Source organism: Glycine max, chromosome 10 (genome assembly GCF_000004515.6).
Source record: "Glycine max cultivar Williams 82 chromosome 10, Glycine_max_v4.0, whole genome shotgun sequence".
In the NCBI taxonomy this organism is placed as follows: Eukaryota; Viridiplantae; Streptophyta; class Magnoliopsida; order Fabales; family Fabaceae; genus Glycine; species Glycine max.
This window is the reverse complement of record NC_038246.2, coordinates 42,614,112-42,641,892: the sequence shown is the minus strand read 5'-3', so window position 1 is coordinate 42,641,892 and position 27,781 is coordinate 42,614,112. Positions and strand designations below refer to the sequence as shown.

Genomic DNA, 27,781 nt, shown 5'->3' with positions numbered 1-27,781 from the left:
TTAGAAATGTGATAACTCACTCCCGATTTGCTGTTTGTGTTTGGATCCTGTGATGATCTTGAACTTTGTGTTCGGGGGAACAGATGAATAGGTGGATGACTATAAAGAACCTCATGCTAGAGGACACGGGAACACCACGCTCTGATAGGATGTGACATTAGGATATAGGTTCTATATTAATTGTATGAAACTTAGATGACCTTCTTTGAGCCGAGATGACTTTATTATTTATTTGGACAAGTTTGAATATGATGTAGAAGAAAGTGAATGTGAGCCTTTTACCCATTTGAAAGGCTTGTATTTTAAAATGTTTTAAAAATACTTTTAATTAATATTTGAATTTTACTCATTTATTAATATATATGTGAGGGGTAGAGGGTGTCACACTACCAATGTTCTCTAATAATCTTACATCCCAACTCTTGAAAAATGATTTGAAATTAGGCATTATCTTCAACACTCATTCCTTGGAAAATTGACTGATATTGACTGATTATATATATATATATATATATATATATATATAATAGCAGTATCATTTTCCAAATTTCACAACTAAATTTAAGACTGTTTACATCACGATCATAGAAATCCCAAAGTCTTAAACTTTAGAGCTGTCAACAAAATTTTTGAGTGACAAAAAGGGAATTACTTCTATTTATAGAATATGACTATATGACTGGATCAAAAATCTGAGGTCCAACTGTCTCATTCTAATCCGTCTATCATTACATATTTTTCACATCAAAAGTTGAATAACAAATATTAATAATTCAAAATTTTAATTAAATAATGTTAATCTAAAGGAAAATCCATCAAATTCAAAAGCCAAACACATATATATATATATATATATATATATATATATATATATATATATAATGCAAAATTCCTAGTGGTGGTGGTGACAAGCTTGTGTAACCATTGCAAGAAACATCTGCCTCTTTTCTCTGAAGTACTCAACTGCTAGCTCATGAGGTGGGAGATTGTTATTTATGACAGGAATTTCCAAGAAATTCACCATCCAAGAGTGAATGTGAGGAAAGGTATCAGCTGTGATGAACTTGACTCCAATCACATCTCCCATGGCCACCAAAGTATGTGCAACCCATGCCAAAGCTAAATCTGCCAATCCAATTGTGTTGCCACCCATCAATTTCTTTTCACCAAGCCCATTTTCCTTTTCTATCACTCTCAAAGTTTCCAAAGTCTCTTTCATTGCCCTCTCCTGTAGTTCTCCAATCAAACCGAAAAAATTTCCACATGTCTGTTGTCTGTGAAAAATAGGTTATGGAAACAATAAATGGATTTTTTTTAATAAATGGGAACAGTTGTGTAGCCAATTTAGTTTTTTTTTTCTCCATCACTGAAACGAAGGCAAATGCATGGTTAGCATTTTGTTATTTGACCCTTGCACAATTTTATTAACGATAATTTTTAGTTAATTGACAGTATGAAATCTAACTCTACATAAAAATTATGCTCCAAGTTTTTTATATTATCAAAAATCAATGTCTTCTAGGGATAATTGAGATATTTAGGCTTAGTGCGTTTTGTTTTAGGTTAGATTCTTCAGAATTACATTGAAATATCATGATTTTAAGTAATTTTTTACATATTTATATGACGTTTATGAATTAATTGTCAGTTAAAATATTTTTATATAACTTTTGGATAAAATAAAAAATATACTAAATTTTATTACTAACTTGATTTTACAATAAATATATTCAAATGTAAATTATATTATAAATCAGAATACATAATGTGTGTCTTCAATTTTTATTTTTTTTGAGGTACATTTCGTATATTATCTTTTTAACTAGAAAAAAAAATCATCTCTTAATTATTTCATATTATATTTCTTTAATCTTTATCTATATACTAATGAAAAATTAAATTCTTATATTAAAGGTCCAAAGGTATAATTCTAACCCGAGATGCAGTTTTTAACATGACATAAGCCAACCCATAAGAAAGGTCCAAAATAAAATCTTCAAGATATTGCATTGTAATGTTAGCAAATGGGAGTGTTTTTCAAACTTATCAAAAATAGTATTTCAAAACGAATGAACTTTCTCCTCTTCAATTAAAAACTTTCTCCTCCAGAAGAATAGAGAAATTACTGTTGTACTTTAATTTTATGCAATAATTATTATTATTAATTATACAAAGGAAGAGATATCGAAACTTCCGTTGACTTGACTAATGCTAATTTACGAAAATGAAACTCCCCACTCCCACAAGGTAATTTATTTATTTATTTTAAAGGCAAAAGAAAACTCCAAACAGATAATTGTAAAAAGATATTGAACAAAATAGCCTTTTCCCCCTACACTTCCAATTCACGCTTGAATTACACTTGCTAATGACAAGTTAGTTATTTTGATTAGGCGTGGAGCTAATAGTATGATCCTTTTTGATAATATATATATATAAAATGAGAGATCAAATTATACTGGTTTAACTTTAATAATTATTATATTATTTTATAATTTTTAATTAGATAATGTTTTTTTAAAATTGATTGTTGGATTGAAAGTTCATTTAACATAAATCATATATACAAAATTTTATATTAATCCAAAATCATTTTTTACCTCGTTCATATAGACTAAAATCAATATAATACAAATATTTTAAAATATACAAAAATATGCATTATTTGATTATTTACTTATTGTTCAATTTTAATAAAATTTAACACAAATAATTTTGATAATATGTAAATATAATTCAACAGTTAAATAATAAAAATTATATTTTATATTAAATTATAAAAATAATATAATAATTATCAAAATTATATTAATATAATTTGATTTTACTTAGATTCATGAATAGGGTGAATCTTAGTAAAGCATCCAATTCATAAACTCAAATTGTCATGGATTGTGGCAAGTGACAAGGTGATGTAAAGTTTATGAGTATCATAGAGGCCCAATAGGCCATTGCAGGAGCCTAGAATATGGAAATTGACATCCATAGTGTAGCTAGCTACCACATTTTTGGAACATTGATTTTGTAGGATGCAAAATTGTTATAAAGTGAATTTTTCATGAGTTTAACTTAATCCTACAATATGTCTCATTTTTTCTCATGACAACCTGCTATGTGAGACATTCAACACACTCCTCTATCTAGAAATGACTGACCAAAGAGATTAAGGAAGAGAGCTCGCCGGAACCTTAAGTAGGATCTCCAACATTAATGTTTTTCTCTCTCTCTATGGATATGTTTGACTTTCCAAGAACGTAACGCTTATCTCTCTTTATGAATATGTTTGACCTTTAGATTTTTTATTTATTTTTGATCCATTCATTTTCTTCATTTTAGTATCTATAATTTCTTTTTTTTTTTTATATAATTTTGATCTTGCAAGAAATTTTATTTATTTTTAGTTCATATAACTTTACATTTTTTCAAGTTTAATCCTTTTAAATTCTAAAATTTTCATTTACAATTCTCATAAGTTTGTATATATAAGAATCAAATTAAAAAAAAAATATACATAAATTAAAAATAAATAAAATATGTTAAAGGAACCAAATTAGAAAACCTAAGAAATCAAAATTTGAAAAAATAAACTTAAACACAAATTTCCTGCACACTTATTAAAAAAAATAAAATTTTGCACGCTTTTTTAAGATTTTTTTTTTCATCTCTTACTTTTGGTATCATTTATCACACTTCTCTTTCTATCTCACTCTTTGAGATAAAAACATGTTAAGGTTTTTTTAGAATGAACTTACTCTATTTTTAATTGAATTTTGACCAATCAGAAAGATTACAAATTAACTCACGGTCAGAGGGTAAATATCGGCTGCAGTCTGCAGACTGTGATGGCCATATCATGACGTTACTTAAAGTCTTTTTCTTTTTATATTAAGGTCTAACGATTAAAAAACTCACGTACCTGATTCGTAATAAACAAGAAACTCTTGATTAAAAGCATAATTAATGCGGTCAGACTTAATCGACCTAAGAATTAGGATCTTGCTAAGGACACTCTTAAATTTTAATTGAACTGAAGCGTTATTCCATGAGAGGATAAGCAGAATGTGTAGGTTAATTTGGGGTTCAAGGAAGGGAAAAAGAGGGTTATTATGTTTGGAGGATGCAAGAATATGAGGATTCTTTCTTGGGAGGTGTTAGAATTCCGTTGTACATGGTTTTTAAGAGTCTCAATTATGTATTTTATGGCTTCAGATGGATAATCATAATACCTGTAATAAATTATTTGCTTGTAATATTCTAAAATATATTTGTAGATGTCTTGTTCCTAGATAGATATTGCGTAATACATAGGTAATCCAAAACTATATTTTGGAATACCTATTTCAAAATATTTATTTTCACCACAGGTATTTTAAATTGTATTTTTGGATTATCTTTGTATTATGGCTTCCATTCCCACGACATCAAGCAAAAATGCTAGTTAGTATTATTATACAAAGACGCAAGAGGTGTCTATTGGTGAGTAATAGATAATGAAGGACATATTTCTTCATTTTCATTTCTTTAAAGATTCCTGTGGGGTGTAGAAAGTAAAAAATGAGATGCAGAAAACAATGGTCTTGTATAAGTGGTCACCTAGGCCGAAAGTTTTGTATCAGCCCAATTTGCTTAATGCACTACATTTTTTGTTTGGTGCACCTCCAAAATTTCCTAATTCAAACAAAACCCTAATTGCCTCTCTTCCAAACTTTCATGACCAATGCACTCCACCTCCACCCAAACACCACCACTGCCACATCCAATGCCTCCACACCACACCAAACCCACCACCTCCACATGCATTGTTGTGAGCCACAAACATTCATGCCACTCTAACTTCATCATCATGCAGCACCATCATAATATAATTGTGAATTCAGCAATATGTAATACACACAGATGCATTAGCATATAACCTATCTTCTCATTAAATAAATGGTAATATAAAATGAACATAATAAAAAAAATTTAGAGCATAAAAAATTAACATAACTAGTATTTTAATTCCTATGTACACCAAAAAAAATATTTTTTTTATAAATTTCTATAATTTAATAGTATTTGTGCACTTAACTTTAAAGAATCGTACATTGTTTTCTCTATGTCTTTATACTTTTGCCAATTTATTATAATTTTACGGATTCAGCAAAACATAAGAATTAAAATTGTGTTTAAGTCAATTTTTGACAATGATAAGAGTGGATAATCTCATTTAATTTTTATTCACAAATTATTTTTTTTATCTTAACATCTCTCTATATTTCTTTAAAATAATTACATGTAACAATAATGTCAATTGTTAAAATTAATATAATTAAAGTGATTTAGAATTCTTAATAAATATATTTTGCAATTGTAACATAATCGTCAAAATAGATCATGTTTGTCTTTCTCAAAATTTACACGAGTGTTTTAGCATCATCAACTAATAAATCAGCATAAACCATGCAAGATATTTTTTGAAAAAATTTAAACATTAAACAATTATCTTAGTTATTATGATTTTTTTAAGAATTAAAAAATTGATTTTTGATATATCCAAATACCATTAAACACAATGAAAAAAAAAAAAAAACAAGAGTGTTGGTTGGGAAGATAGGCACGTCAATCCTCAAAAGGAAATAATAAAATAAACAAAACAAAAATAAAAACCTTTGGAGTTTGGAACATAAAACCCTAAACCCTAGAAGGTGCTTCTTCTAGAGCCTTCCTTTCATTTCCCTTGAAAAGGAAGCGTGAAGCGTTTTCCCTCTGCATTAATTTGTATCTGCAGTCTGCAACAACTTCTTCTTCAGTTCTTCACACCAATCATGTACCGCTTTGCAACCTCCCTCGCCTCCAAAGCTAGGTAAGTAACTCTCCAATGCCAGTGTTGCCTTCTCTACTACTCCCTCCAGCTTCCTTCCTCTCTTTTTTTTTTTTTGTTTTTTCTTTCTATTTTCCGCAACTGCTCTTCTGGGTCGCTGAAACAATGCCCGAGTATGGATCATTTTTTTTTTTAGGGTTTTGGGGGGTTGTATCCGAGATAGATCCAGTCATGTTGGTTTCCTATTTGTGGTGCTTTATGCTATAATATCTCATTGTCTTCAATGCTTTTGACTGTAAATTTTTGTTCTTTTGGTTGCAGAATTGCTAGGAGCAGCACTCAACAGGTGAAACACCATTCTTATAATGACATTTTTTTTGTTCAAATTGTTTTGAGATTAATGAGATCTCTTTTACTTGTAATCTCTGTTCTTTATGATGATGGTGAGTTTTTTTTGCATTGCATAGATTGGAAGTAGGGTCAGTTGGAACAGGAATTATGCTGCCAAAGACATTAAGTTTGGTGTGGAGGCCCGGGCTTTGATGCTTAAGGGTGTTGAAGAGCTCGCCGATGCCGTCAAAGTAACCATGGGCCCTAAGGTAACCAAGCTGATGCCTGATAGTTTCTTTTCTTGTTATGTCTGCTAGTGAAAGATATCTTTGGCAAAGTGTGGCACCTGTGTTTTTATCAATCATTTATTTATTCGGTTTTCTAAGGGGAGAGAATGTCTTTTGGATCCAGGCTTGAAACATATCAATAGTAGTCCCTTCATTTTGATTGGTGTTGATCACGATTGTTATTGTTAAATTGGTGTTTTTATAGGGGCGTAATGTGGTTATTGAGCAAAGTTTTGGAGCACCCAAAGTGACAAAAGATGGAGTAACCGTTGCTAAGAGCATTGAATTCAAGGATAAAGTCAAGAACATCGGTGCCAGTCTCGTAAAGCAGGTTGCCAATGCTACCAATGATGTGGCTGGTGACGGTAAGCCATTATATCCGTACTGGGTTATACTTTATTGTTAAATCTTCAGCATTGACTACTTTGTTATTAAACAAATGGTAATAATGAGGGAACATTCTAATTGGCAGGAACCACTTGTGCTACAATTCTCACTAAAGCAATATTTACGGAAGGGTGTAAATCAGTTGCAGCTGGAATGAATGCGATGGACCTGAGACGAGGTATAAATATGGCTGTTGATACTGTGGTGACAAATCTGAAAAGCAGAGCACGGATGATTAGCACTTCTGAAGAAATTGCCCAGGTTTGTGAATCTTCCTTTTTTGTTGGAGCCACTACTGGCATATTGCAGGAGATTGGAATCAACGAGAATGATTTTGAACCATAGTATTAACAAAGCTGCAATTGATAAATGTGGTGATAGGTTGGAACAATATCTGCCAATGGGGAGAGGGAAATTGGTGAGTTAATTGCAAAAGCTATGGAGAAAGTTGGCAAAGAGGGTGTCATCACGATCTCAGTAAGTTATTATTTGTTCATCTTGTAAAAAAAATCCTTTCTTTTGGTTTTACAATGTTTTCCTCTTCCTGGGGACAGTTTCTTTTTTGTAATTTTTTATCTCCTTATAATGTACGGTATATTTCCCCTTTATGATTTTAAATTCCATTTCAGCCATCCATATTAAGCCTTTTCCATTCATCCTCGTTGCCTCCTCCAAAGGGGTCCGTGGTTTGAATTATGCCGTGCATTTATCAATATGAATATGCTAGGGCCTAACTTTTATAAACTGTTTCAGGATGGTAAGACATTGTACAATGAGTTGGAAGTTGTGGAAGGAATGAAGCTCGACAGGGGATACATTTCTCCATATTTCATAACAAACCAGAAGAACCAGAAATGTGTATGATCTCACTTTACATCTCCTACTTCAATCATTAGAAATCTTTCTGGATAATACTATCTAGAATTTACCTTGGTAGTGAGTCCTTTTTATGTTAATTTCTGATATATTATGTGTAACCATGTAATGACTTTGTGCCAACAGGAACTTGAGGATCCTCTCATTATAATCCATGAAAAGAAAATCTCAAGCATAAATGCTATTGTTAAAGTATTAGAGTTGGCTTTGAAGGTGAGCAATGCCATTCACTTTATTTTGCACTGACTTTTTAAATATTGGTATCGGCTAACACTTCTTTATTGCCAGAGACAAAGGCCTTTACTGATTGTCGCTGAGGATGTGGAAAGTGATGCCCTTGCAACTCTTATTCTAAATAAACTTCGTGCTGGAATCAAGGTTGGTTTTGCCTATCTGTAGTTTTACATTTTAGTTCTTAGGCGCATTAAATTTTTGGATCGTTGATTTTTCTGTCCTTTAGGTATGTGCCATCAAAGCTCCTGGTTTTGGTGAAAACCGTAAATCTGGTCTCCAGGATCTTGCTGTTCTTACAGGAGGTCAAGTAAGTTTTCTGTTTGCTGAGGTTACTACTGTATTAAATATTCCATCTTACAAACTTGTGAATGATACATTTTTGGTATTTATCTAGCTTATCACTGAAGAGCTTGGCTTGAATCTTGAAAAAGTAGATCTGGAGGTGTTTGGCTCTTGCAAGAAGGTAGCCTTTTAGCTTAATTTGCTGTAGCATTTGAATTTGAATGCAGGGATAGAGCTTTAGTACTTTTTCTTTTTTTTTCAATGTTCATTTCATAGTTTTGGTATAGGATGCTGACTTTTCTCCTGGAGCAACTACTTGTGTTTAAGCTTTTTAAAGAAAGTGTCATTAAATTTCTCTATTCTATGCCCATACTATTTTCAAGGTTAAATGATTTAGAAAACTGAATAAGGTTCTGTATGTTTTAGATAACAATTTCTAAGGATGACACTGTCATCCTTGATGGAGCTGGTGATAAGAAAGCAATTGAAGAAAGAAGTGAGCAGGTCTGTTTGAATCTTCCACTATTATTAATTTTTATTCTACCATTGTTGGTGTATTCTGTTTCATGTACTGATACTTATTGATGTTTTTTACTTGTTTCTTGTGATGAATTTTAACAAGCAGATTAGATCAGCAATTGAAAATAGCACTTCAGATTATGACAAGGAAAAGTTACAGGAAAGATTAGCCAAGCTTTCTGGGGGTGTTGCAGTACTGAAGGTTTGTTTATTTGAGTTTACCTTGCTTGCTGTTAAGTCTTATCTGGTGCTTCATCATATGGTTTTGTCATGATAAAATTAACATCTGAAACCTTACTTTTGCAGATTGGAGGAGCCAGTGAGGCTGAAGTTGGTGAGAAGAAGGATAGAGTGACAGATGCCTTAAATGCAACCAAGGCAGCTGTAGAGGAGGGCATAGTACCAGGTAGATTATTAGCACTGGCAGTTGTATGCTTAGTTCTAATTCTATGTTGTTCAATCAAATTTGATGTGTTGTGCTTTGTGCAGGTGGTGGTGTTGCTCTTCTCTATGCATCAAGTGAGTTGGATAAGCTTCAAACTGCTAACTTTGATCAAAAGATAGGGGTCCAGATCATCCAAAATGCTTTGAAGGTTAGTGTTTTTCTTTTGCTGATTTTCATTTTAGATTATCCATAGCATTGTTTCTGGTAGGTCACTACTCCACAGATTTTTCTCTCTCTCATCCCTTATTCCCTTCAGGCCTCATTCTGCAATATTTTGAGCTTTATTTGCCTTGAGACCTGGTATGGTTTAACTAACCCTTTTTACTACCTGTTCTGACGAACAATGCAGACTCCTGTGCACACAATTGCTTCAAATGCCGGAGTTGAGGGTGCTGTTGTTGTTGGTAAACTATTGGAACAGAATGATCCTGATCTTGGATATGATGCAGCCAAAGGTAAGGGTTCTTGGTTGCTTTTTGCGGATGTGCTTACTTCTGTCAAAAGATATAGCCATTTCATTGTTATTGATTCTGCTGCCAATTGTTTTCCCTGCTTTGTAATCAGGTGAATATGTTGATATGGTTAAAGCTGGAATCATTGATCCATTGAAGGTTATTAGGACCGCCTTGGTTGATGCAGCCAGGTAGGATGTTGGGAAACTTGCCGTTAGATATTGATGTATTTGGTTTGTTTTATGTAGCTTTGCTTATCAATATTTTTCTCTTGCAGTGTGTCATCTTTGATGACAACAACTGAAGCTATTGTGTCTGAACTCCCAAAGGACGATAAAGATGTTCCTGCCATGGGTGGCATGGGTGGTATGGGTGGCATGGATTATTAAGGGGCTATTTCCCCTGATGAATCTTGCTCCCTTTAAATGGACGTAGATTGGGGTGGTGTTTCACCACTATTTTGCCTTTTTTTTCTTCTTATTTATTGACAGAAGGCATCAATGTAATCATAGTGAGAGATAAGAGATCTTGGGAGGAAAATTTGCTATTGTTGTTGCAATGACATTAAGGAACGTCTGAAACAATTTTCAGATTCCAAATTATTAACACTGTTCCATTCTAAAGTTGTCAATTGAAAGACGGCTCCTTAATAATTTCAACAGATTGAAGTCCTTTTCTAACATTGTAAACTTTTTTATTTAAATAACTTTTTGTTGCAAGAAAAACTACAAGATGTTTAAAATAACGTTTTTTAATTTGAATAGTAAAAAATATTCATAAAAAAGCTGAGTGGTTAAACGTGTTCTGATATAAATTTATTAAAGCTCAAAAGTGGATGTGTTTTTACTTCTTTTCAAACAAAATTTTACTTTGCAAAAAGCATTTTCGTCAATTATGATCTTTAATATAGGATCTCGATTGAACAGTATAATTCGGTAATATTATAAACACATTTCGAATTCCCCGTTTTCTCTTTAAAATATATAAAGATCAAAACAAAGAGCTGATAGTTATAAATTTATAATATACATCATACTTTCTTTTTTGAACTCAATATACTTGAGATAGATAAAGTGTTTCAAAATTAAAATTCTACGAACAGCTTTATCATAAAAATGATTAAAAGGATTCTCTCCTATACTTCGTTTCTATTTCCACAAATGCAAACAAAGTGTTAGAGTTGAATGCATAATTAATCATAGTTCAAAAGAGGAATATGACTATGATTTAGCAAAACATGGTTTAGTCAATCTGAGCATACGATCTTGATCTTCACGTTCATTCTGAAAAAGGAAATTTATATTTACATTAAATACAGAAAAATTTATACAACATAGGGTTTCATGAAGTACACTTTTATCTTTCAATTTACACTTAGGTCCAACCAAATTTAAAAGATTTATGCTTGGATTCTGTCTCGCTGCATCAGTTCAAAGTCTCGGCTTCAGAATTTCTTTGCTCCGTATTTGGCAAAAAGTACAAGGTGATCCTCATACCTCAGTCCATAGTCATATTGCAACTTTGCAAGGTTTACATAGAATAGATCACGTTCAAAAGTTGTTTGTCTATTCTCACAACTTTAACGCAGTGTCATTTAAACAGTCAACTGAACTTTGCATGCTTGATTGCAGAGGATATATCTAGTCATGATCATAATCATCTACTTCAAGCACACTTGAGAGTGCTAACATCCATGCCTGCAAACCGTTGGAAGCATCCTTTTTCACCAATGCTTCTAATTTGCCAACAGCCAGCCTTGATACTCCATATCTCAACAAAAGATTTCCAAGTGATCTAAGACTACAATCATTAACTTGAATGGAAGCTCTTACCATTTCCTTAAAAGTCTCTATTGCTTCCTTGGGTCTCCCAGCAATAGCATACAGGTCAAGCACATTGTTATAACTTAACTCTGTCAAGGGTCCCAATTTTCTTATCTGTTTTGCAATTTGAATGGCTTCATCAAACCTTTCAATCTTCTTATACAAGCATAGCATCATTGCAAATGTAAATTCATTTGCACCTCCATTTTTCTTTAAGGTATCAAATATCTGTTTTGCTTGGCCAACCATAGATTGCTTAACATAAAGATCAATCATACAGTTTGAAGAATATACATTAGGACCTTCTTCTGATAATTGAAGCAACTTGTATGCTTCTTGTGCTTTTTCCAGGTTGTCAATTTTTGCATACAACTTGATCAATGAATTATATATAACTGTATTCCCTGGCAAGCCAGCTTTCTTCATTTCGTCAACATAACTGATGGCTTCTTTAACCCTTCCAGCATCAGAGAAAACATTGATTAATATGCTGTAAACTATAACATCAGGCTGCACACCATGCCTAATCATTTCCCAGTATATATCTTCAGCCATTTCCAATTGGCCTAATTTTGCAAAGCTGCAAATCACAACACAGTATGGGATGCAATCACTTACTAATCCTGCCTCCTGCATTTTTTTCAGATATGGTTTGGCCATATGCGGCTGGTCAGAAGTGGTCAAAATTTGTATGAGAGAAGTATAGCTGCATCTGTCTGCAACTACACCATGTTGCTCCATACTATCAAACAATTGACATGCCTTCTCATAGCATTTCCCTATGCCATAAGCTTTAATCATCACATTGAACTCAAGGACACTGAGATTCTTCTGTTTTTGGCTCCAAATGAAGACTTTCTCGGCTTCCAATGTATGCCCATGCTCCCCATATGCATCAATGCTGGCAGCATAGCACTCAGATGTCATATTGCCAGCTACATGAAACCTCAGAAACCATAACAAGGACTGATCAAGCATTCCAGCTTTTATGTACATCCTAGTCAAAGCAGACTGGGTATATTGATCAATTTCAAGCCTCCTCTCATCCATCTCCTTTACAAGCTCTTCTGCTTCACCAACCATTTTCCTTATTGAGTATGCATACAAAAGAGTACGGTAACTCACAAGATCAGGCTCAAGGCAGGCCTCCTTCATTATTTCAAAATACTTTGTTGCCATGCCTATATCATCATGCTTAGCATAAAGAGAGATTAGAATATTATATGTCCTTGTGTTCGGCGAGCATCGAAGTTCTTCCATTTTCCGGACAAGCAAACTTACTTCCTCTAACTGTCCATGGTTTCCACAAATGTTAATCATCGTATTGAATGTCACCGTGGTTGGTGCCACGCCTTGTTTAAGCATCTTCGCAAAAGTCTCAGATGCCTCTTTCAGTTGACCAGCCTTTCCATACGTATCAATCAAGGTGTTATAAGTATGCGAGCCAAAAGAAGCATTAGCACACACAACCCTCTCATCCAATTCCAGAGTAGCCATTGCGTTATCATTACCCAATGACCACTTTTTGAAAAACTCCTCAGCTTTCTGAAACTCTCCTGCCTTCTTGTACAACTGAACCACAATCACCATAGTAACCTCATCAGGCTGCACCCCTTGTCCCAACATCATGTCGAGCCAAGAAAGCGCATCGTCTCTGCGCCCTCCTTTGCTATAAACATCAATCAAAGTTCCATAAGTGGAACAGGTGGCAGCAATGCCTCTAGCATTCATCTCATTCCACAAACTCTCCACGCGCCTCCACTGACGGGCCCTGCCAAGGCTCCTCAGCATGATGTTGTAATGAATCGTGTTCAATTCATGACCCTTTTTGTTGAACCACTCGAAAATCTCCAAAGCTCTGTCCCACCTCAGCTGCTCCTTCAAAATGATGCTCCTCTCCTTGTTGCTAAGCCTCTCCTCCCACGGCCCAAGAGCCTCGTCCACACCGAGAACTGCGTCCAATGCTTCTAAAATCGCCGGAATGCATCCACCATAAGAGACGCGTTTCGTCGAACACTTGGTGTGCGACTTCTCCGGTTTGCTCTTTCTGGGAACACCCTCTTCGGGATTCTTCTCCGGACGGCGTTTCTTCGAATGGGTCTCTTGCTTAACGGTGCCGTTATGAAGAGGGAGTCTTTGTTTTCTGCGTGTGGGGGAGACTTGTTCGGTTTTCTCTGGCAGAAGAAACGCGTTTGCGTTTGCGTTTGCGTTTGCGAGGAGGGGTGTATGGGGGTACAAGAGTTGCAGCTTCACGAACATTTCTACGAACAGAAAGAAGAACACTTGAGTGGTAAGTTACTTCAGCGTTACTCGGCAAAACACGACATGAGATGTTTAGGTTTGTTAATTTGCTGCGGGTTTTGGTTTTTCAGTTACAGGGAAGACTGTGTGGTGGAGTGGGGTGAAACTGGATTGTTTTGAAGCCATTTGGATTTTTCTGTTTGGTTTTGGTAATTGCTGGTTTTTCTGCTATTTTTTTCATTATTAATTATAAAAAATGTCATTTTATTTTTACAAATTTGTATAGATATAATAAAAATCCTATTTTATTATTTGTTAATTTATTTTTTATTTTAACTGTTTTTTACTCATTTTTAAAATATAGATCATATCTGAATTAGTAAGTTTAGTGTGAGAAAATATATTTTTTTAATTACAAAAATGTCAATTTTTTCTAGTATTTTTTTTAAATAAAATACTCTAACACTAAACTTACTTATTGTAAAGAATTTCCTTTTAGTTGAGGAATCTTCTTAAAAATTCTCAAAAAATTTAAAGATAAAACGTAAAATTTAACCTTTATTAAATTTATATTAATTAGCTATAATAATGATAATCCAAAGCTATTAGCATGTTTGGTAAAAAATTGAAAAAATGAAAATTATTTTTTTTAGTATCTTATTGGTATAAAATATCACTAATTTTGTTCCTAACTAATATCCGTTAGTTCAAATTTTAAATAAATCAAAGTCAATGTCATTTAAATCAACATTGCTAACAAATAATTATTTAGTATGTTAAAAAGGAACAATTAAATAATAAGTGAGACTTAAATAATTTTTATAAGATACTTTTTACTTTAAATATGTTGGATATTTTAAGTAACATAAGTGGTCTTTTTGTCAATGAGGCCCTTATAGTTTATAAATACTAACAATATATTTTTTTATGAACTTAAAGAATAAGTTTTAATTATTTTATTTTTAGGCGACTTTAATGTGTGTTTGCATCATGTTAGAAACTTATTTTACTATTTGGATTCGACTAACCTCCACTTCGTAGTTGGTCCCGTAAACTACCTGAATACATAGAATCTTACGAGAGGAATTGAGATTCTTTCATTCAATTTCCCTTGTATAAGATTCAGACAACTTAAACTTTAATTCAATCTATACTATGATGTCTGATCATACCTCTAAGCTAAGGAACTCACAGAATAATATTAGTGAGAAGATTTTACCAAATTCAATAAAAAAAATACTGTCAAACAAAAAAACACATATTCCAATACACCAAACAGAGAAATAAGTGTTTTGTCTCGTTAGGATCAAAAAACTGTCGAACCTAATTTTTATCTAAACAAACACAACTTTGGCTTTGAACGTACTTTTGAAATTGATTTATGAAAAAAAATCTCATCTAAACATGTTATTTATAGGATTAACTGATTAAGCATCCTCCGTCCAATATCATAAGGTGTAGTTGAAGTAACTAGTCACTTGGATTCTTTAATAGAACAGCATTCTGGTCATACCTTACTTTGAAAAACAAAAAATCACCCACCGGTAAAATTAAAGGATAATGTGAACACTTAATTTTACTGTTCGTTTGTCTTTGCTCTGTTGTTGAAAAGCATAATATAATAACATGATGATATAATTCCTCTCCCAGTGTTGGCTTTATGATTCATCGCCTCCCCTTTACACGGCGCCGTTCTTCTCTCTCCTCTTCACATCGACGGCGGAGACGCGATTCTCGGAATCTCGGAAGCGGTTGATACTTTGATCCTCTTCCTCAACCCTTCCCTCTTTAAAAGTTTCACGTCACAATGCGGAGCATACCTCATTTCCCAAACACCACACTCTCGCAAACGCGCTTCTGATTCTTTCTGTTTCAGATTAATCAATCCTCTGAACTCTTCGCGCAACCGAAATTTCAAAAACATGTCGTCGCGGCAAGTGGTGAAGCGTGCCAAATACAAAACCACTGTCAAAGACCCTGGCACCCCCGGCGTCCTCAAATTGGTGCAATTCGCATTCCCACCTTAATTTGTTTATTTAATCTTTCGTGAAATCTGCGTTTAATCGTTTATTGAATTTTGTTTCCCTTCTCTGCAGACTCAAGATAGGTTCGTTTTCAAGCCGAATGATCCTACCTCGAAAACCAAGCTCGATGTGGAGTTCAGATTTATTCAGGGTACTTATGATTCCTTAAACTGATTATAAAGTTAAATAATATGGACTCTTATTTAATTGCCTGAAAATTATTGATACTGCAATATGCATGATTTTGATTGCGTCCTTTTTTCTTTTTTGTTCTGCTGGGAAACATTGTAGGTCATAAAGTCACTAAAGAGGGATCAAAGCAACCACCATTGCTTAACCTTATCCGTGCACAGGTTTTTCTATTTTTAATCTTGCTGCTCTTGTTTACATTTGTTGTGCCATTTAGTGTTGTGTTGGTTCCTTTTTTTTTTTTGCTATATGTTATGCTTGAATATTGCTTGTTTGAATTTTCAATGCTTTTGGTTCACTAAGCAGTACTACACTTAACATGCTCTTGTCTCCTCCTTTTTATATTTATGAGTATTAAGATGTGGTGTTTCAGGGAAGTTGCATTTTCGAGTTAGAAAGTTTTGCAGATCTTCATGTTTGCCGGGAATTGGTGGGTAAGTTCCTTACTTTGGCTGCTTAAAATTTTATCCTAGGGGCTTCTTTACCTTTTCTTTTTTCTTTTATTCTTTAGTTGTCATATGCTGTAGCTTATCATGAGGCGCTACTATGCTGTTTACTTGTTTGATCACAGGCTTAAGTCTCAGAGTAACGGAGTTAAGAGTTTTTTTATAAATTAAGCATGTTAAACCAGTAAAAAATGTAATTAAAATATGATTTCAGATGTGTTGCTTGATAACTTATAAATTAAGCATCATGTATTTATTTCCCTGGTCTATACATATGTCAGAGAAGAAAATGATGCATTGCTTGATAACTTATTTTCTAGAATTTTGTTGTATTCTCCCCCTCCCCCTTTTGTTTTCTTTAATGCAAATTTACTTGGGAATTGAAAAAAGACAATGGTATAAATTTAATTAATGAGGAGGTTTTTGTGATTTTTCTTTTATTCCATTTTTAATGTTTAATATTTTTTATTTTCAGTTGTTTTGAGTATGCTTCCATATTATGCTGTTTGTTCTGTTTGAGCAGGTTTTGCCCTTAACAGGAATGTGCCTGGAGAAGCTACAAAAGTTATTTCTGAGGAACAGCTCAGCCCTGCTGAAATGGCACTCAGGATAAAGCTATTGCAGGAAGATAGGTATTTGGTTTATGATAATGCACTTTAATTGCTTTAAAAGAAAGGAGTAATGATTAATGTGCCGCTGGGATTTTCTACCCAACGTCAACCTGTCACATGTGGTTAACACGTATTGAGAAAAACTCAAGCCGCATATTGACAAGAGATAAGGCCACAATAGAATATATAAGTAGGAGACAACCCTCATCCTAAGAGTTAGCTTTTGGGGTTGAGTTAGGTCCAAACTCACATTCTAAGATAGTATCAAAGCCTATCCTAGATCCATTAAACGGGCGACCCACCATGTCATCCACACACCAAGCCCAATCGTGATGAGCGTGAGGAGGTGTGTTGAAAAAAATTCAAGTCCCACATCGGCTAGAAATAAAGACACAATAGAATATATAAGTGGGAGACAACCCCTCACCCTATAAGCTAGCTTTTTGGGGTTGAGTCAGGCTCAAACCCATATTCTAAGAACACATGAAAACATGATTAATTTTACTTCACTAGTGGCCAAGACTAAATGAATGTGTTTGTATACAATTACTGATTTGTACTTGTGGAACTAATGGTTAAATATGCCTCTTTAACAAAGTGTACAACCAAGAAGAGAGAAGGGAGAGAAATTTGAATTTGAAATGTAATAAATGATAGGATGGTGGAGAGAGATAAACACAAAAATAATATTGTATAAATTGTTGTATGTGTATCACATCTCATTTTTTTAATATTATGTTTTATCTACTCTAAGGTTATCTTAGTTTCAGATATTCCTTGCTTCCCTCATTGTTACTGATTTTGCTAAAGTTCAACTTTTGCAGCAAGTTGCAGAGGCTTCATAAGGAACTTGTGGCTAGTGGTAAGCTCACAGAATCAGAATTTTGGGCTACAAAGAAGGTAAAGATATTATGGATATAATATAATTTTCTTAGTAGTTTGTTATGGTCTGCAAATATCATTTGAATTTTAAACTCTAGTGAGACCATTCTATGTTGCTGATGATAGGTTGTTGGTTGATATAATGATGGTTTAAAGAAATTTACTCATGAAAAGTACCGTGCAAAGTATTTTTGCAAATAGATATTCAGAGGCATTATGCAGCTTTGCTCTATTGATGTTTACTCTTTTTGTTTTCATTCGGAAGATATCTTAGCCTCCAATTTCCTTGTATTTTTCTTCTCTTCATCTGAATGAATTCCTTATATTAAATATATTTTACAGAAATTGCTGGATCAAGATGAAAGCAGAAAGTTAAAACAACGGATTGGTTTTAAAAATTCTTTGATCTTTGACACAAAGCCTATGAGTGATGGACGGGTATGATACTGCATCTCCTTCTGCATTGGTGCTCTGTCTTTAAGATTTCTCTTAGATGTGTCTCTGCATAGTTGGATGTCATCATGAGAACATTGTATAAATGGGCATTGAACCTGATGAACATAGTTAATTTTGTTACACAGTTCACAAGAAACAACTTACAACACAAAATAACCAAACATTTGTTTTGGTAATTTATTATGAAAACTTGTTTCAGATATAATACAACAAGCAAATTCGTTTGGGAGAAAAAGATTATACTTGCTCTGTTTTTATGAGCTAAACCCATATCATGTCTATTACCCTGATTTTAAAGTCATTCTCAGATTGTTTAATACAAACATTATGCTATTTGATGAAGAACTTGTATAAGAAGCAGAGACTGGGTCTAGAATTTCTGATTTATTTACGAGATTTCCATTAATGAACTTTAGTAATCATGGACCTGCCTCCATAAAAGAAAAATGTTTTCAAAATAAAAACTGAAACATGTAAAAGCTGTTTGTATTTTACATTTTTTAAAATAACCTATTCTGCTTCCTTGATTATAAACACTGAGAACAGAACGTTTACTTTTGGCTTTTCAGAGTTTAAAAATGTTTTGAAAATGGTAATCAAATGGGCCCTATATTTTTCTTGTATCTGTACATTCAATTGGTTTTTTGACATTGAAAAAGTAGCCAAACAAGTCCTATATTTTTTTTCCATATATAAAAATGATTTTAGTAAAGCTCAATAAGATCATTTGATCTATTTAGCCAACCCCATCTAATGAGATAAGTCTTGTTTATTGTTATTAAGCTCTTATGTAGAGTTGGTGAATTTTAAATCCATGTTTAGTATCTTTTAATAGTTTCTGGATTTTATTTGGCTTCAGATTGCATGCATATTTTAACTGAGTTATTTTCCCTTATTCTTCTTTTTCAGATAAACCAGGTTAAATTTCAGTTGACGCCAGAGATAAAATATCAGGCATGCTTTTAACTCTTCCCGAAATTAGTTAATTAGATTTCAAGCTAAATCTTGAATGATTTGATTCTATGCTACAAGTGTTTATGCTAAAATTTAAGGTACACAATTGTCTTTTTATTGTGATATTTGCTCATTGGTGGGTGCTAATTGTGATATTTGCACAAGTGATACTGTTGTGCACTGTACAATAGAGGGGATGGTGGGTATATAGACAAAATCTTATGCATGAAATTTTAGCATGATGAAAACAGTATTTAATTGAGTGACATTACAGTCACCTTTATACATGCGTTATATTTTATACAATCATTTATAGCACATGTTTTAGTTTTCTCCTCTTTTTATGTTTGTTTTTTTGCACATTCATGTGCATGCACATGGTTCATCTTAGTGATATCAGATGGAAGTGATAAGAAAAATAGTTTTACTTGAGAAAAGTGGTGATTTCATTATGCCCCTAGCATTGGGGTTTCTAAATTCCTTCCATGTAATGGGGTAAGACTTGGTAGTTGTTGATGTCAATGAATTGAGCAAACTTTCAATTTCTTCATTATTTGTGAGGATCAGCATGATTAATATATAAGGTAAAATATAGTAGCACACTAGCACTTGAACTCCTTTTATTTGAGGTTGTAATTGTTTGTTCCTTATTATGGAATCATCTTTTTGGGGTGTTGGAGTTGGTTAATTTGTTGTTTAAGAATATTAAGATGGTTTTTCAACCAAAGACATACAGTTCAAATGGGAAGATGGAAAAGGAACTTCCAAGATTAGTCACCACAGTAAATCACGGCTTCAAAAGAAATTTTTTGATGTTGGCTTTTCAAAGTTAAGAGAGGGTTCTTTTAAGTTTACTTTTAATTTAGAATTTAGACTCTTTAAGTTTTAACATGCAAGTTATTCAGAGGAAGTTTTCTTTTTAGTGTTTGGGTAGTTGCAGTGGCTCTATTTTCGGTTTTATCGTATGGCTTTGCACTGGTTTGTGGTTTATCTTATGTGTTTTTCCTTTTCTTCCATCATGTGGTTTTGTTAGAATATCTTGGCATATCTCTGAAGTGCTTTAGAATATATAGGATCAGTTAGTTTGCTAATTGACCAAGCAACCTTGAGTTGTTTCTCAATCTCATTAGAAATGTTTCCTTATTTAACTGGGGGTTAGGATTCTTATCACATTAGTGGTCTTGGGATTGTAATTTCAAATGTAATTCTTTCAAAATAATTCTTCTAAAGTACATTTTCCAATATTTATTTCTTATTTCTGGAAAAAATTGAACACATGACTTATCCTTACTTTCTTTGCACTATTGTCTTTCCAGATTTTTGCCCTCAAACCTGCCGTCCACCAGGCATTCCTCAATTTTGTACCTAGTAAAGTATGTTGAAAATCAGTGAAGTATTTATTATTTATCTTTGATGATAATTTGTGTGAAATAACCTAGCACTCTGCTTATTAAAATTATTTCTTTTTCTCCCCGTGGTCTTCAAATTTAAGATGAATGAGGTAGATTTCTGGAATAAATATTTCAAAGCTGAGTATCTCCATAGCACCAAAAATGCTGTTGCAGCAGCTGCTGAGGCTGCTGAAGATGAGGATCTTGCTGTTTTTCTGAAAGATGATGAGATATTAGAAATTGAAGCTCGAAAGAAGGTCTTTGTCTTCTTTCTCTTTAATCTTGATTCTCATTGAAGATCTTTTAGCTGCATTCTCTATTCCATTTATATTATTATGTTTATGTCTGTTTGCAGGTTCGAAGGGTTGATCCAACTTTAGACATGGAAGCAGATCAAGGAGATGATTACACACATCTTCCTGTATGGTGAATGAAACTATTCCTCAACCTCATATAGGAGGTTCTTTCACAGCATAGTTTTTCATATTTTATGCAAGTTCACCCTTTTTAGTGTAAAATTTCACCTTGCAACTTGTATCACTCTTTGTATTAAATAGTGATAGCATACCTTGTTACATTTTGCTAACTATGTTGGTAAGATGATAACTGGAAGCATGATTATAGTTATATAAATTATTTAATTTAATTTTTATTTTAAGGATTCAAATCTATAGTTGGCATATCTTTTCCTTGAAAAAGTTGTTTTACTAAGGCTGTCTTGTATGTAATTTGCTATTGTTTGCGCAATGAAGGAAAGCAGTTTTGCTTTGAATTTTTGTAGCAGAAATTACTCTAGTAAAACATTCAGTATTTTAGTGTAATTTTAGGGCTCGTTTGGTTTGAGAAAACTTTTTCTGAATAGTTTTCATTTTCAAATTTTCAAGATTTAGAAAATGTTTGTTTTGACTCTGTTTTCAAATTTTCTGTTTTCTCCCTAGAAACCCTTGGTAATGCTTTCGCATACCCATCTCTCTCCCAGCATTTGACATCTTATTAAGTGTATAACTGTATATTGAGTTATATGTGTGTGTGTCTATATATATATATACACACGCATACATTTCTGTTTATGTCATTGATTAGAAGTGCTAGATTTGCATTGAATTTCTGTATCTTAACCTTCTATGCTATTTGATGATAAGGATCATGGGATTTTCCGAGATGGTAGCAAGGATATATCTGAAGCCCAAAATTCTTTGTATAAGAGAACATTGTTGCAAGATCTTAATAGACAAGGGGCAGTTGTTCTTGAAGGAAAAACTTTAGGTAGTTTCCTCTCTTCAATTTGACTTTTTCTGTGTATTTACCAAAAATAATTGTTTTATAATTTTATTCTTAAATTTTGTTCACATATTGGCTATATTTTATGTCTTCCCATATCATAATGCTTTCCCTATATTTTATTTTGTCTAAAATTTATCTGTTGGCAGACAAAAAAGTTATCGATTGTAAATTCATAAGATTGGCAAACACTGAATAATGCATATCATAATTAAGTTATTACCTTGTGATTAATTTGCTTTACTCCTGTAGCCATATTTAAGTTAGCTTTTAATTATTTCTACTCTGTAAAAGAGCTCATATGCAAAGTGAGGGGAGAGATATTTACTCACACACACATGCTTGTATTATCACTTCTCTGCTATTGGCTTCTCTTAAAAATTCTTCGATGGTTTCAGCAGGATTTTTAGTGGTTGTGAAGAATCATGGTACAAACTGGAAAAGCTTAGCTTTTAAGAATCTTAAACTTGTCTTCTGTTCTTATTTTGTTGAAAAATTTTATTGGCATTAAGTGTTTCCTTGACCTAGAGTAAGAAACACTTTAACAACATTTTCCCATGATCAATTGAGACTCTTGAGAATAGAATGCATTCAAATGTGGATAGGTGCAACTTATTTATGCCCATATGGTCTGGTCTGATGAGTCAAATTTGAAAATATAAATGTAGATATGGAGATGGAACACCCAAGAACAGTAGCAGAAATTCTTGCCCGGAGAAAACAGGGTTAGTGTGGCTGACTTTTTTCTTGTCCTTTTTCCCTTTGATTCACACGGAGCAAATTCTTATATCATTCCACTATTCAGAATGTGATGGGGTTGTAGATGAGGAGCGACGAAACAGAATTTCTAAAATGACCCCGATTGAGGATCTTCAGGCACAAGATAATCATCCATATGCACCACTCTGTATCAAGGTCCAATTTTGTCTCAGGAATTAAATGAACAATGATTATTATAGCACTGATATATTTTTAGTTAATAACTCGATTTATGAAATGTGTGCTCGTGGGCACATGGTATGAAAGTATTAAATACACCCTGATAAAGGCTTTAAATTACATAAAAGATAAAGCATTAATAACTTTTGTGTATAGTTATTAGAGTCGGACCGGTCATCGACTTAGTCAAGGTGCTGATGCGGATTATATTAAAAAAATATTAAATAATTTATAACATAAACTTTTATACATAAAAAAATATTAATATAATTATAATCAAATGATAGTATATACATTATATTTGTTACTACTTTACAGAATAATTATCTGGGTTCAAATCAATCCTTGTGCTTTTTAGTAAATTGTTTTTATTTCTAGCACTTAAATGAATACTATGTGTGTATGTGAAGTAACAATATTAATATAGGGAAGAGAAAGAGGCATAGCCTCGTAGGTAAGGGTGAGGTACACGTACAACAACTCAGGAGAGAGAAAAATATGCATTGTAGTGTGTGGCAGTGGTACAGGCGTATAACAAGCAACAGAGGAAAAAGAAAAAGAGGCATAGTAAAAAGTGAGCATGCAGACAGACATCGGGGAGGTTCTAAAGAATTCTCCGAGTGACCGAGTTTGCTAAAAATCGGCCGAGTTAGACCTTTTTAACCGGTTCATATACATAACCGATCGAGTAACAGGCTTGAACCAGGGCACTGGTTCCCGGGTTAATGAGTTGACCCGGTCGGTCCGAGTCGAGTCCAATAACACTGCTTTTGTGCTTTTGATATAATAATTTTTTTTCAATAAAAACTTTCTATCTTTGACTTATCATTTACTCATGGGCATACAATAGAAAACCCATATAAAATTTATTAAATAATAATTAATTGTATTTTGGGATAAAATATCTATTTAGTGTTATGACTTTTATATTTGTTTCTTGATCAGGATCCTCGTGACTATTTTGATTCCCAACAAGCTAATGCTGTAAAAACATTGGATGATTCCCAAGCTGGAATGGAGCAAATGAAATGCAGTTTGGGTTCTGAGGAAGCCTATGACTCTTTGAGGGCATCAATATCTAAAATCAAAACTACTGGATTAAGGGATCCTCTCTTTAGTCCAGATGTTGCTCTTAAGGTAATATATTTGTATCACATAATTCTACATTTAAAAAATATATATCTATTTTTTTTTACTATTGACAAATGTATATGGTTAAATGCTCGATATTTTTCTATGACAATGTTTCTTTTGTAATAACAAATATTCTCTCCTTTTGAAAATAAAAGCCATTTATTTTTTTCCAGGTCCTTAACGGATTGACTAAAAATATCACAAGCACCAAATATCATCTTGGGAAAAGTTCTCAAGAGAGTGTCCTTGATATTTTACCCAATTCAACTAAGGAGAAACTACTAGATGTGAGTCATCCCCAATTTTTCTGAGATCTTTGAGAAGGATAAAGGAAAATAAAAAAGAATGGATGGAAAGAACAGAAAAAAGAGAAGGGGATAATCTATTTGTGTGTTGAGATTATTTGCTTTTACTTTCAAGCTTTAGTTTGGCTTTCAATAGTTTTTTTTTTTTTTTCTCTTTTTAGGATAGTTCTGAATGTTTGTATTTATGTTTTTGTCATACATGCATATTTCTTCCAGCATTGGGTGTGCAGTCAGGAATTGCTGAGGCACTTTTGGTCTTCATATCCAGTTTCAACACAAAACCTTGTCAGTAAGGTACATGTTGAGCTGTTGTGATTTCAACAAGATCTTTCAATGATGATTGCTATGCATGACCCATCTAATATTGCACCACTAGAATAAGTCTGGGATGTGGATTTGCTTGCAATTATTTCTTGAGCTCATCATATGTCATTTGTTTTTGTCATGGATCTTCATCACACTTTTTTCCCCCATCCCTCTATCTCTTGCTGTTTTATTTTAAAGAGCGGCATATTCACTTCATGATAATATATTGTTATGGTTTACATTGCAAGAAGTTTCTATTGGCTTGCATGATAGGTCAATCAGTAAACCAGTTTTGTCAAAAATCCTGCTTGATTTTATATAAACTGTTGTGCTGGCTTTAATAAGAATTTCTTAGTTTGATATGAGAAGAGGTAATGATATGGGGTTTGATATTATGTCATGTACTATGTGCATTTTGATGAACTGTTTCAGGCTAAGTAATTGTTAATAAACCATTTATCCCATTAGACTTGGCTTTTACATCATGTATCCAATAATTACATCTCTAACATGTGACTTATCAATAAAAGCCCGTTTGTTTTAAGATGTTAGTAACTATTAAACTAATATCTGTAACCTTATGAACTTATTTTGCTCAAAGGGTCAAAGAAAGGCTTCGATACCTTGTAAGGAATCACTTATCTGAGCAGTTAAGCAGGGGCTTAAGCTTCACTTAAAAACTCTAATATAAGTAGTCTACGTCAGATGAGTATATTAGTTGGGCAACTTCACTTAAAAAATCTAATATAGTATAATAGCCTATATCACATCTTTGTGAATCGTCTATTCTGGTAGGCATCACCTCTTCTGTCAGGCATTTGTGGAGAGGGGCTGATGAAAAGTCCCACATCACCAATGGTCTCAATTTTTGGGGTGCAACTTATATATTTGTTGGGCAACATTTCACTTAATGCCAATTGGTTTTAGGATGAAATCTAGCAGTAGATATGTTTATAGTGATTCATTGAGTAATCATGCCAAATTGCATTTTATTATATCTCATGTTTTCTTCACTCATCAATTAAATGCAGACAAGAAGACTGAAAGATTCCATATCACAAATATATTCTAAACTTGAGGTATGCATTTAGCAAAAGCCTCTACTAGTGTTCCTCACTCCACTGTGTTTGCTCTTATTCTGTTATTTTGTGGATACCTGCATTAATTTTATTTGTAGTAAGTAGTAACTACTATACTGTTTCTATTTTTATTTGTTGATTCCTAGGACATAAAGGTATCTGCTGAGTCAGACCTGCGGCACCATGTTTCCCTTGTTGTCCATCCTATGCAGCAGGTGAGCTCAACATACTACCATGCTTCATTTTTTGTGTGTGTGATCTTCCTAAATTGCTGCATATCCTGCCTCCTAAATAAAAGAAAAGTACAACTTTTATGGAAACTAATGCATTTTCACAAGTTTAATAGAATTGTTTCTTTTTCAGATTGGATTTGACAAACACAAACCACTTCCTACTTAATGAAATCAACTACTTTGAAATAAACCTTTTATAGTTTATTTTATTGGTATTTATTGTGTTTTGGCTTAAATGTGCTTTGAGTTCTTAAAAATATGGCTAAATTTGATTTTATTCCTTCAATGTTTTTTTTCTGTTTTGGTTCTCATAAAGTTTATAATTTTAGAAAATGATTTCTGACCTCTGTCGCCACCTGGTGGAAATGTGACATGCATTTAGCCATGCCACTTTAATGACCATTTTGAGATGGCATAAGATGTGACATGCTTAGATTCATGCCACTTTGCCAGTAAGTGGTGGTAGAGACTCTTAAATTATTTAAAATTTATGAAAACCAAACCAACAAAAGATTTTTTGAAGGACTAAAAACAAAATTTAGTCATATTTACTTGGTTCCTTCTAAACGCAGTTTGGTCATGTGAGTCCTAATGGGAGATAGTCTGATTAAACTTTCATTAAATGGTATTGAAAAAGTGGTTTGTGAAAAGCCAAATGGCATCAGACCATGTATCTAATCCCACTTGGTGCACTGTTTGCAATTACCATATCTTAAACTGCTTGTTTTCACCTTTCATGCTCCTAAATTATTATTATATAATTTATAAACATGTATTTTATCACTTGAGGATGCTAATTTCTTTTTGTAATTTATATTGTCACCTTTTAATATTTTTTCTCTCTCAGAAATATGAGATAGGCTTAATTATGCTCTTGGTTCCTAAAATTATTATTTAAGTCAGTCCCTACAAAAATTAAATGCTGTTTTAGTCCCTGATGAGGAACTAAACAGAGTGTTTTTGTTAAATACAGAGATTAAAAATGAATAAAATTTAAATTGGAACTAAAACCAAAAAAAAGTAATATGTTAGGGACTAAAAGTATATTTAAGTCTTATTTTATTTTTCATTTATCACCCATCCTGACTTTCTGCACAGTGTGACTGATGAAATTATGTGCAATGGAGAATAGCAAACATTGACCATTAGTTTCAGTGTTTCATGATTTTCCCTTTTCTTTTTTTGTTTTTCCTCTTTCAGAAAGAAGGCTTTCTGCTTCAGTTATGTCTGGGTTCCCCCTCCCCCCAATCTATAGTTATCCACTAACTCTGTCTATGCTCAATTCAATTCTTGTTTTTGGCACTAGTACGGGTGTTTTGTGACTACTGACTGATGTTCTTGTTCAGTTCAATTTAGTGGACGGATCATCATGCCATTGTTTCTTATTGTCTTTTTCTTTTTAATCTTGATGTTTATTCCACCTTATGAAGGATTAAAAAATAAAGACATTTTGGTGCAGGCTCTGAATGCTGCCTTGTTACACTATGAGGCTGACATCAGGAAAAGAAATGCAAGAGGACAGAAGCCTAACGGTTATGTTTAGTTGGAGAATGTTTCGCTCTCTGCACTGCGAGCATCATACTATAACAATTTAGGAATGTATATTCCATCAATTTTGCCGTGAACACAAACCCGAATGGCCATTTATATCGTGATGAAAAAAATGAATTTCCATGAGAATTAGTCAGCAACAGTCTTAATTGATAGTTAACATGTAACGTAGAATTACTTGTTAACACTGTCCCAAGGCAAAGGACACAAGTTTCCAGCTCCTCCTGTCTCCCTCTTCCTCCCTTTAATATGTACTTTACTGCTGCTTTACTTTAGAAGCACATACAACAAAGGATAAGTGAATAACGTGGTTTAATTAAC

General features: G+C 33.1%; 4 protein-coding genes across 7 annotated transcripts; 2 read left to right on the top strand and 2 right to left on the bottom strand.

Annotated features, from left to right (window-relative positions):
- Window positions 1-892: 892 nt before the first annotated feature.
- Window positions 893-1,219, bottom strand: LOC100812861 (glutathione S-transferase U7-like). Its single transcript, XM_006590119.1, has one exon. It carries the CDS (start codon window positions 1,217-1,219, stop codon window positions 893-895), a length of 327 nt encoding a protein of 108 aa, XP_006590182.1.
- A 4,439-nt stretch (window positions 1,220-5,658) lies between these two features.
- Window positions 5,659-10,217, top strand: LOC100818544 (chaperonin CPN60-2, mitochondrial). The gene is made up of 18 exons (XM_003536222.5): window positions 5,659-5,845; window positions 6,125-6,149; window positions 6,271-6,402; window positions 6,626-6,785; window positions 6,893-7,068; window positions 7,189-7,284; window positions 7,561-7,665; window positions 7,810-7,896; window positions 7,972-8,061; window positions 8,144-8,224; window positions 8,312-8,380; window positions 8,626-8,703; window positions 8,825-8,920; window positions 9,025-9,124; window positions 9,208-9,311; window positions 9,513-9,618; window positions 9,728-9,806; window positions 9,893-10,217. Exons 1-18 carry the CDS (start codon window positions 5,808-5,810, stop codon window positions 10,002-10,004), a joined length of 1,734 nt encoding a protein of 577 aa, XP_003536270.1. The 5' UTR covers window positions 5,659-5,807; the 3' UTR covers window positions 10,005-10,217.
- Window positions 10,218-10,841: 624 nt separating this feature from the next.
- On the bottom strand, window positions 10,842-14,077 carry LOC100812317 (pentatricopeptide repeat-containing protein At3g23020). The gene has a single exon (XM_003535420.5). It carries the CDS (start codon window positions 13,695-13,697, stop codon window positions 11,256-11,258), a length of 2,442 nt encoding a protein of 813 aa, XP_003535468.1. The 5' UTR covers window positions 13,698-14,077; the 3' UTR covers window positions 10,842-11,255.
- Window positions 14,078-15,164: 1,087 nt separating this feature from the next.
- LOC100811780 (general transcription and DNA repair factor IIH subunit TFB1-1) lies at window positions 15,165-27,680 on the top strand. Of its 4 annotated transcripts, XM_041005828.1 has the most exons (20): window positions 15,165-15,682; window positions 15,776-15,854; window positions 15,995-16,056; window positions 16,266-16,326; window positions 16,862-16,970; window positions 17,774-17,849; window positions 18,174-18,269; window positions 19,197-19,241; window positions 20,558-20,614; window positions 20,734-20,889; window positions 20,988-21,053; window positions 21,775-21,898; window positions 22,582-22,638; window positions 22,719-22,828; window positions 23,798-23,989; window positions 24,160-24,273; window positions 24,508-24,585; window positions 25,629-25,676; window positions 25,823-25,891; window positions 27,369-27,680. In XM_041005828.1, exons 1-20 carry the CDS (start codon window positions 15,602-15,604, stop codon window positions 27,450-27,452), a joined length of 1,764 nt encoding a protein of 587 aa, XP_040861762.1. In that variant the 5' UTR covers window positions 15,165-15,601; the 3' UTR covers window positions 27,453-27,680. The 4 variants fall into 4 exon arrangements, with proteins under 4 accessions (XP_040861762.1, XP_006589335.1, XP_006589334.1 ...); XM_006589272.4 differs by lacking the exon at window positions 24,160-24,273; XM_006589271.4 differs by lacking the exon at window positions 24,508-24,585.
- The last annotated feature ends 101 nt before the right edge of the window (window positions 27,681-27,781 follow it).

Bases quoted from the DNA above. Each gene is read 5' to 3' on its own strand.
- LOC100812861 (XM_006590119.1), bottom strand. From the start codon at position 1,219: ATGAAAGAGACTTTGGAAACTTTGAGAGTGATAGAAAAGGAAAATGGG.
- LOC100818544 (XM_003536222.5), top strand. From the start codon at position 5,808: ATGTACCGCTTTGCAACCTCCCTCGCCTCCAAAGCTAG. The intron at 9,312-9,512 runs GTTAGTGTTTTT...CGAACAATGCAG, and splicing joins TCATCCAAAATGCTTTGAAG to ACTCCTGTGCACACAATTGC. The intron at 9,807-9,892 runs GTAGGATGTTGG...TTTCTCTTGCAG, and splicing joins GCCTTGGTTGATGCAGCCAG to TGTGTCATCTTTGATGACAA.
- LOC100812317 (XM_003535420.5), bottom strand. From the start codon at position 13,697: ATGTTCGTGAAGCTGCAACTCTTGTACCCCCATACACCCCTCCTCGCA.
- LOC100811780 (XM_041005828.1), top strand. From the start codon at position 15,602: ATGTCGTCGCGGCAAGTGGTGAAGCGTGCCAAATACAAAACCACTGTC. The intron at 21,054-21,774 runs GTATGGTGAATG...TTTGATGATAAG, and splicing joins ATGATTACACACATCTTCCT to GATCATGGGATTTTCCGAGA. The intron at 24,586-25,628 runs GTACATGTTGAG...AATTAAATGCAG, and splicing joins CACAAAACCTTGTCAGTAAG to ACAAGAAGACTGAAAGATTC.